The sequence below is a fragment of the Euphorbia lathyris genome, chromosome 1 (assembly GCF_963576675.1).
Source record: "Euphorbia lathyris chromosome 1, ddEupLath1.1, whole genome shotgun sequence".
NCBI classification, from domain to species: Eukaryota; Viridiplantae; Streptophyta; class Magnoliopsida; order Malpighiales; family Euphorbiaceae; genus Euphorbia; species Euphorbia lathyris.
In genome coordinates, this window is record NC_088910.1 from 22,265,108 (window position 1) to 22,275,007 (window position 9,900).

The 9,900-nt window shown below is 33.9% G+C and overlaps 1 protein-coding gene across 1 annotated transcript; it reads right to left on the reverse strand.

Moving 5' to 3' along the window:
• Positions 1–1,990: 1,990 nt before the first annotated feature.
• LOC136222384 (protein GAMETE EXPRESSED 1-like) lies at positions 1,991–5,265 on the reverse strand. Its single transcript, XM_066010136.1, has 5 exons — positions 5,026–5,265; positions 3,763–4,261; positions 3,084–3,671; positions 2,699–3,012; positions 1,991–2,608 (listed from the first exon to the last, which is right to left on the reverse strand). Exons 2-5 carry the CDS (start codon positions 4,242–4,244, stop codon positions 2,208–2,210), a joined length of 1,785 nt encoding a protein of 594 aa, XP_065866208.1. The 5' UTR covers positions 4,245–4,261; positions 5,026–5,265; the 3' UTR covers positions 1,991–2,207.
• Positions 5,266–9,900: the final 4,635 nt, after the last annotated feature.

A 9,900-nucleotide genomic window follows, 5' to 3' on the forward strand; every position in this document is an offset into this window, starting at 1 on the left:
AGACATGATGATAAAGAAAATGGAGCAGATTTCGCAATAGAAAGGAAGAGAGGAAGATCAAAGGTTTGATAATGGGAAGGAGAAGAGAAACCGTAAGGAAGAGAAAGGGGAATATGAAAAATTGGGGTATTTTGGAAAAGTCACACAAAAATAGTCTAGATATAGGTTGGGTAAATGTACTAAATATGTAAATGGGTCTCCCATTTGATCCAATTTTGTAGTTTTCCCTTTTTATAATTTTCTGAAATATATGTATCTATAGTCAATTCTTTCTTTTTTCATGCTAACTCAACTCAATTTCATCTTTAAGTTTTTGAAGGACATAAACTACATTTTATACATTCTTCTCCTAAACATAGATGCAATGCATCATCATGAATTAATTGTTTATTTATTTTATTTTCTTTATTAAAAAAGATTAATTGTTTAATTTAGAAATATAATGTACAAAATAAAAATTATTCTATAAATTAATAAATATTAATTTATCGATAAATTAATAAAATATTCATTGATTGATAAATTAGTAACCCCGTATAAGATAATAATTTTTTAAGTCCTTAGTTGTATGTAAATAAATTTAATTATGACATGATCCATCTAAGATATGTGACAAGCCTTGAACCGAGCAATAAATTATATATAATCAACATGATTACATATGAAAAATGTCCGGTTCGTGAGATTTCTTTAAACTCTCTATTTATATAACAATTTTAAGACGGTTCATTACTGCTATGGCCACTGAACAATCTAATGGGTTGTCTGAAATGAACAAGCCATTCCGGTTCGAGGGAGCTCACTTCCGAAGGCGGAGACAGAAATTCTCTTCTACCTTACCACGAAAAAAGTTGCTTCTGTCCTTAACTCTGAGAAGCCTACGGTTCATGAACAAGCTACTGATACAGAGCTTCGTCCTGCTTATTGTGGCTCATATTAGGGTTTTGAGGTTTCACGTTCCTATCTGGATATCGTATTCTCTCAATGAAAAACCTCCACGTGTACCATCTTTCTTTTATTGCGTTGACACTAGCATTCCATGTGAACCTTCATCCTTCAGTTGTCGATACCGACCGTTATCCGAATCTTCGGCTCTCGCCATAGATTAGATTAAACTAGACTTCTATTGACTCCTAGCCATGTGTCTAAGATCCGGCTCTAGAATCTCTTGATGGTCGCTCGTTTGTCCAAATCTGAACCTTATGTAAGGCTCATTGGGACATCCGGTTTGGATCTTGTTGAACCACTTCTCTAGATGATAATGCATGTAGAGGTGAGCAAAATAATCAGTAATCGATTATCAAACCGATAACTAAACCGAAATCTTAGTTCGGTTCAATTATTTTACACATTCTGGTTGGATTCAGTTTTAATTTTGGCTTAATTTGGTAATCAATTATCGGTTCGGTTACTTGCCACCTTTAGATATATAAATAACTTAATCTCTACATTATTTGAAAACCAATGAAAAAAAATATAGGTTTTGATATATTAAGTTACCAATCTTATCTGGTTCGGATCGATTCTGAAAATAGGACATATTTCGGTTCGGTTAGTAATTGAATCGATGCGCATCCCTAATTACATGTTATTAGAAGCCCTCTCAAGAGGGGTGACAACGTCTTACGACTTATGTGAGGGTATGACTCGATCCTAGGGGTGGCAATGGACAGTGGATTATCCGAAAACCGCGGGTATCCAAATCGACGGGGATAGAGAATACCGTAAAAACTGGGGATGGGGACAGGGAATTTTTTTTCCCTGAAACCTAAATGGGGATGGGGATGGAGATTGCTATATCCGCTCCGTGGGGATCCCCGCACCGTTACCGTATAATTTCCCGTGGGATTTCCAAAAAATCTCTGAATAAAATTATTAATTTTAATTTCTAACCATTATTTTTATATCAATGTATCAAAATAAATTAGTAACTTATTATAAAAAATTATTTCCATTTCCACCGCTTCTAGTATGTATAATTTGACCTTTCTGATGGATATGTAATTGCACAATGTTAAGTATAAAGATAAAGGCTAGAAAACTATTACTAAAGTTTGAAAAATAAAATTAGCTCTAGGCTCCCTAAAAAAATCTCAAGATAGCTTCATCTCAGATGATTGAGCAGTTAATGATCAACTTAGCAAAGGGTCTCACCAGAAGCCATGACAGTCAGCTAGATATTATGAATGAGTCATCTGGTAACACTTTCACCCATAGTGGCGGGAGCGTAGATTATATTTTGTCTTTATTGTTCTTGTCGTAGTTGAATTTTCTCCAACTTCTTCTCGGAATATATAGTCTGGATCTTTTAACTTATCCACTTCATCTGCTAACTCCTTTTCAACCCATGAACCCCAATTCATTTCACTCTCTGTTTCCCACCCTATCTCTCTTCTTTCCATCTCATTCACTTTCTCCATTAACGTTTCTATCATTTTATGGTTCAACACTTCATAATCCCTGTATGTATAAATAGCATGTACAAACTGACCACAACCCGCAATCATATAACCACACCTAACCATGTTTATCAACCATGCTTGTTCTTCTATTTTGTTTGAGGCTAATCTAAGTATTGCAACTTCTGTCAAGAATGCACCAACCAAACCTGTCAACAGAAACAAACCAGTAAACAATTTGAATTTCGATTTTCGAATAGAAAAGATGAAGGAAGAACATAAGAAGATGAAGAACATACCTACATACATTCTGGCTCTTACTGTATATGTTTGCTTAGTGCTAGTGAACATGTAGATGATAAATATTGACATTGAATAGATGAAGAAAGCTTTTATTATTCGCGATTCGAGTAACAAAGTGTTATGCAATGCAAATAGCTTATCCAGTGCAACAAACATCCCTGCTTGCTTTGATTCAAAAACTTCCTGAGCTGCCAATATTGACTTCGATTTCTCAATCAAGTGGTCATGGATTTGCTGAATCTGTTCTTGCCGCTGCAGAACTTCTTCCTGTTGTTTTCGGCCGTATTCTGCTAAACTTTGAAGATGGTTTCTGCATATCATAATGAATTTAACTTAGTTTTACTTAATTTCTTGCATTTGTATTGAAATGTTAAAAATTACCTGCTCTCTTCAAGTGCTTCTGATTGGAATTCTGTTAGTAGTTGAAGGCCCTTAAGAGCAGTTGATTGGCCATGTATAAGTTCTTCTTGATTTTCCAATGATTTCTCTGCCTTCCCTTCAATTTCATCAGCTGAAGTTTGTATCTTTTCCATCCTTAAAGACATTGTTTCTCCTAATGAACCAATCTGTTTCTCTATTTCAACAGCCTCATTCTTCAAATTATCCACTTGTTGTCCCAAATTTGTGTAAGAATCATGAATTGTTTCCATTCCTTCCTTCAGCTTTTCATTCATTCTTTCCTGTTCTTCTCGTAACCCTGATTGAGAATCTGCTATTTCTCTGGATTGCTTGTAAACAGCCTCTGAATACTGAGATAACACATTCATATTATCCTTCACACCTTTAGTTGATTCAGCAACATTTTGCACTCGAGAATCGATTGAACTTAACGCCTCATTAATCTGATCGGACGTTTTCGATAAGGACTGTGTTCTTTCTTGTATGATCTCTAATTGGTCTACTGTGTATTCTGCTGAACCCTTAAGATCATTCACTAGTCTCTCCATTTTATGCTTGAAGGAATGTGCCCTGTCCAGCAGTAACACAATAACAAATTACATTAGTATAAATTGACACGAAATTGATACTAAAAGTTCATGTTAATTCGAGAGCACTTAACTGCAACTGGTAGCAAATGGAATTGGTTTCAAGAAATAATTCAAGATAAACTTTATGTTCATCATCATTTAACTTCTTGAGACAAGAAAGCATCTCAGATTTAGTGTCACAGAGAGGAAAAGGTGGTCTTCCAGTATCCTTTTGGAAGCAATCACTGAGATGCCAAGCCAATCTAGAACGTTTTTCTTCAACAGCTAGAATCTCAGAACAACCAGCAAAGAGCAGTTGATATGCTTTTTGCCAACAATAATTTGAACCATCCAATTTGTTTTTAGCGTTTTCAAGTAGTTTCACCCCTTTTTCATCTCCAATTCCATTCATTGAAAATTCAGCCACAGAATTACCCGTAAAAGGATAGGCTTTCTCTGCAGAAATTCTAGCATTGGAAGAAGAAGAAGAAGAAAACCAATTCCATGGAAATGATTGACAGATTGGTGAAACTGACATTAAAATCAATAGAAAGACATGAAAATGATTAGCCATTCTCACTTTCTCCTAACCTGCATCATACACAAGACACAAATGACAAATCTATTAGCATATGTCTCTCTTTTTATATTAGAAAACTTGGAGTTAAAGAAAAGGAATTGAGAAAATGACAGCAAAGAAGAGTATGAAAATGAAATGAAATTTAATAATTCGGAAATAGAAAAATAAGAATTAATAAAATAAAAAGGATATGCATTGATCGTCTTTTTCTTCGTTGAATTAAGAGGACTTCAACAGACAATAGAATAAACCAACAATAGAATATATCATCAACCATTAAAGCTGTAACAGTTTTATTTATAACAAATTTTTTCATTTTCCTTACTGATCAAAACCCCCAAATAAACATGGACAACTTGCAAATCCAAATATTGAAAACAAAAGCAATATTACTCAATTTCATAATTAATACCCTCCAAACTGGTACGAACTTTCTAAACAAGAACAGCACATATAACAAACACAGAATCAAAGCTTAAGAAAATGAAATTCTTATAAAAAAATAGAAGAAATTAAAAACACAAAAGAAAGATCAAGAGTAGATATGAGACCTGTAAAAATAGAATTTGATTCTTAGTTTTAAGCAATGGTTGTTCATGTCTCTAGTTTTGTGCATAAATATATATAGATGAGTTGTGAATTTGAGAAGACATGTCACTTGAAATCTATTTTGTCTAATACGTAAAATGTCTAAAAGAAATTCCAAAAGGGGCGACTCTTCGAAACCATTTCAATCGATTAATTAAGACAAGCATAGCTGGAGAATTTTGCTAACCGGAAAAATTGCGCTAGAAAGTCGGTTAAAAACTGCTCATATTGTTGAGAAATGCCGCGTTGAATCTGAGGTGCAGTGTCGGAATTCGGCGATGCCATTGTTTCTGAATTTCTATTACCTTGTTGTCTCTTTACCCGAATGAATCCTATCTCCATTTCCTACTGATCATCAAAATCACGACGAAGAAGAAGATCAAGAACGAAGGAATTCCAACTCTCGCTTCTTTTTTCTGGAGCTACAATAATTTTACTTTGTTGCTATAGACATTTTTGATTTTTTGGGTTCAGGGGTTTAGTGGTGCTTATGGGAAAATTACAAAACTAGGTCAAATGGGAGGCCCATTTACATATTAAACTCATTTACTCAACCTACTACATATCTAGACTGATTTTGTGTGACTTTCTCATAATACCCTCAATATTTACGCGCGTCTCGCCCCCTCCCGCCTGACTTCGCAAATTCCATATTATGCGAAGCCTGCGAAGCTAATGTTCATAATAATTGATGAATTTAGTTCGCATATGCGAAGCCTACGAAGCTAGAGTTTGATTTATTTGATGAATTTAATTCGCATATGCGAAGCCTGGATATGTTTTGTAGCTAATTCGCGAAGTGGTATATAACAAAAAATGGCAAACAACAAAGGATTCCAACATTAAAATCATAACATTATCAAAATTTACAATAAGATTGCCACAATAAACTCATAACAAATCATCTCATAATACATAGGCTACTATTCACTAAGATTACCACAATAAACTCCTAACAAATCACTTCATTATACATAGCCTTTTATTCACCACAGAGGGATGGAAGTCCAGGCGTTTTCGAATGGATGTCTCTCATGGCACCCTAACACACCGGCTTCCAGGAATGAATATTACGTATTCAACCACCTTCAGAAAAATTTAATCGTGTTAGTCAGAAAAAAGGAAGATTTGGCTTCGCGAAACGACGATTCGCTAAGTATGCGAACATAAATGTGCAAGGAATGTGACGCTCTGACTTCGCGAAACAATGATTTCACGGAGTCCGCGAGGAGAAATGTGATGCTCTGGCTTCGCAAAACGCAGAATTCGCGGAGTCTGCGAGAGAAATTTATCGAATTACCTCGCAAACTTCGCGTAATCAGCGTTTCGCGAAGTGAAATCGATAAATTTCTCCCGAAGACCTCGCGATAACCGCATATGCTAAGTGGATTTATGGGGGAAAACGCAGAAAAAACAGCATATACTTACATTTTTTGATGAACCCAATATGATAAACTGGGAAAAACGATGAAAATAACGTAGATTCACCATTTTTTCGAACGAGCAGGAAATGGAAGATGAAGAACCATGACTTCGTTTTCTAGGATTAGGAAGTTGCAGAATCAAGAGATGAAGAGAGGAAGAAGAGAAATTCATTGTGATTTGGAGAAATGAACCAGATTTCGTGGAATTTAAAGGAAGATCAAAAGTCTTAAAATCATTAATGGAGGAGCTGCCACCGTTTCGCACAACCAAGGAGAAGAGGGGAGAGAACGTTCGCGTAAGGGAGGAAGTGGGAAGGTTAGGGGTATTATGGGAAAGTCACACAAAATCAGTCTAGATATGTAATAGGTTGAGTAAATGGGTTTAATATGTAAATGGACCTCCAATTTGATCTAGTTTTGTGTGCTTATTTGTCAAATAGTAGAGAAAGCACAAAAAAGTTATTCCTAATTGCCAGATCAGAAGCAAAAATATTATGATAAAGACACTTACTAAAATCATACATTAGATCTTAATCGGATCGGTTAAATATTCCGACTTGGGTTAATATACATATTTGCCCTTGTGTTTTCTCGGAAAAACAGATTTGTCCTTAAATCAAATAAACCCACAAAACTATCCCTGAATTTTCCATAAACCTGCAATTATACCCTAATCTGACGAAGTTGCTAAACGACGATGACATCAAACCTTCTTATCTCCAGAAAAACTTCAGAAAAGAACAACCAATCACAAACAAAAAAAAATATGCACATTCAATTTCGATTAAAAGCAAGTTAGAAGAACAGATTGGTCAAAATTCATTTTCATAAAAGCTCAATCAACCTAATAAAATGACGTCTAAACCTCCTAATTAATCCAAAAGCAATAGCAATAGAAAACAATAAGAAACCAAATGAATTTTGATTGTCGTCATCCAATTTTTTTAGAGACAATAAGGTTTGATGTTATCGCCGTTTAGCAGCTCCGTCAGATTAGGGTATAATTGCAGGTTTATGGAAAATTCAGGGATAGTTTTGTGAGTTTATTTAATTTAAGGGTAAATCTGTTTTTCTGAGAAAACATAGGGGCAAATATGTGTATTAACCCTTTGGACTTTAACAAAGTAACTTCCTCCAATTGTGTTAAAAACAAAATAAGGTTTAATTTGTCAGTCTAACCCTAGTTATCAGTTTAATTTTTTTATTTATCAAAATCAAACTCAAAATATAAATTAATCGAACTAACTTTTATTTCAATTATGGGGATCTAATTGACGGTTTCAACATGTTTTATTTAAAAATCTAATTTGATATTTTAAAATGTTAAAGATCTAATTGAATTTTAATGTATAAATTGAAGACTTAATTAGCAATTCTAGAAAGTTACCGAAATAACTTTTAAATATAGATTAGGATCTAATTGCGTCTTAAGTCCTTTTAAATTTAATTATTTGTCAAATTGTGATTAACACATTGGATTAGCATTCTACAATTAATTAATTATATAATCTACAATTCGTTAGAGGCCCTTTCTTTTAATTAACATCATTATTTAATTGGATTAATTATTTATATTATCTTACTTTTAAATTTTGTTTCGTTAACTCTTTAGAGCATCTCTACTGATTTCAAATTATGACTATTCTACATTTTTTCCAATTGAAAAAACACTATTTATACAGTAGAAATAGTAAAAGTTGTTCTCCTCAATTTCAGAAAGTCTCGAAAATGAGTCTTCCTCCTTCAAATGAGAATCCATTAGATTTTAGTTGTGATTGTTGCTAGAAGTGAAAAAAAAAGTTTGTGTAATATTTTCTAAATTCAAGATCTAATCAAATGGAGATTGTGGATTTATCTTTTTACAAGTTCCGTTTATCTTGTCTCTGATAAATTTATTTTGTTGCGTTTAGTTTTTCTGCATTTGGGTCTTATTTTTTGTGGGTTTTTTTATGGCTTCTTTCAGTATCTACACTTTGTATGGTATCACGATTTGTAAAGATAATTTGGAAAGCAACAATCTAGATCTTCTTTGTTATTAGGTGGAGCCTTTTGACTGATAAAATAGTGGACTTTCAGGCAATGAAGGATATTTCAACGACTCTTTGAAGCCGAATAAAGGCATGTATATTCGGTCTCTAAATAGAAATCTTTTTATTTTTCAATTCTTTTATGAGATTGTTATTAGAAGAATAATAGACCATGGATCATGGTCTTTTTATAACAATTTGTTTGGACATGTTGATATTCCTATCAAAGTTCCTTTATTCTATATTAATGTTTGGGTTTGGCTTATAACCTCCCAAGTGGCTTTACGTCGGAGAGAGTAGTCGAAGAGAGTAGTAATTGTTATTGGTAATCATATAGAAATCTTTGTCTCATCTGATCCAAACAATTTCCAAAGTGTTTGCCGAGAGTATATGCATATACGTATTTCCACCGATTCAAAGAAATTGTTAATGAGAAGAATGAAGTTGAAAAAGCCCTTTGGAGATTAGTTCCGGCTTGAGTTCAAATATGAACGAATAAGAGGTTCTGCTTCATCTGAAAAGGAAAAGGAGGAGAAAGTTAATATATATATATATATATATATATTTTTTTTTTTTGTAAAAATACTTCTTACCACGTCAACATTTTAACAAAAAAGTTAATGCATTTTCTTTGATTATACTAACGGTTTAAAATATCCCTTACCACATCAACATTTTAACAAAGTTAAGGTATTTGTCTTGATTCGGCTAATGGCGCAAACCACATGGTTTGTTTTGGAGCAAAAAAAAACCACAGGTACCAATTTGCAAAAAAATATGAAACCGTGAGGTCTTTTTAAATTAACCACATAAATTATTAACGAGACCATAATAATTATGGTCAAAAGTTTAATTTAGTTACATATATTATTAATGGAGCTAGTAATATTTGTGGTCAAACAGATACTATTCCAGAAAAGGTTTATGTTATTATTACAAACCCTAAAAGGCATAGAAAAGAGTAGGTTGTTAGTGGATGAGTAGGTTTGAAATTTTCAAGCAATGACAATACCGGATCAAAACCCAGGATATGGCGGGTTCTGCAGGTCAGGCCCGCCAGTCATTATGAGTATTTTAACCTGAGACTAGTGTGATTTGGGCAACCCACGAGTAGACCTGTCCACGGGTCCGGGTACCCGTCCGGTCCGCCCAGGCCCGTGTCCCTTGGACCGAGCTTGGATAGTATAAATTAAGCTTAGGCCCAGCCCGGTCCAGACCCGCTAAAGCCTGCCTATTTTTTTTGTCGGGTTTGGGATTGATTAAAATAGCACGAGCCGGCCCAGCCCGGCCCACCTATTAATATTAACTAATTAATTTATACATTTATATATTAAATATTTACTTTTAAATGTAAATTTTATTTTTCATAATTAAAAATTATATATATATATTTAGGTGAGTTTATATGAGTTGGGCTTGAGATTTGATTTTTAAGCCCGAGCCCGGCCCGAGTCTGTCTATATTTATAACAAACTGGATTGGACCTGGACTGAGTATTTTTATATAAAAGCTTGATAGACCTGGCTCATGGCCAGGTCTACCCATGAGCCGTTCGAGTTTTATTAGATATTTTGTCCATAATTATAGACCAAGTTTGATTTTTATTTCTGA

Excerpts from the sequence above, each read along its gene's own strand:
- LOC136222384 (XM_066010136.1), bottom strand. The coding sequence starts at position 4,244 with ATGGCTAATCATTTTCATGTCTTTCTATTGATTTTAATGTCAGTTTCA. Across the intron at positions 3,013-3,083 it reads GAAGCACTTGAAGAGAGCAG|AAACCATCTTCAAAGTTTAG; the intron begins GTAATTTTTAAC and ends TATGATATGCAG. Across the intron at positions 2,609-2,698 it reads AAGAGCCAGAATGTATGTAG|GTTTGGTTGGTGCATTCTTG; the intron begins GTATGTTCTTCA and ends TTCTGTTGACAG.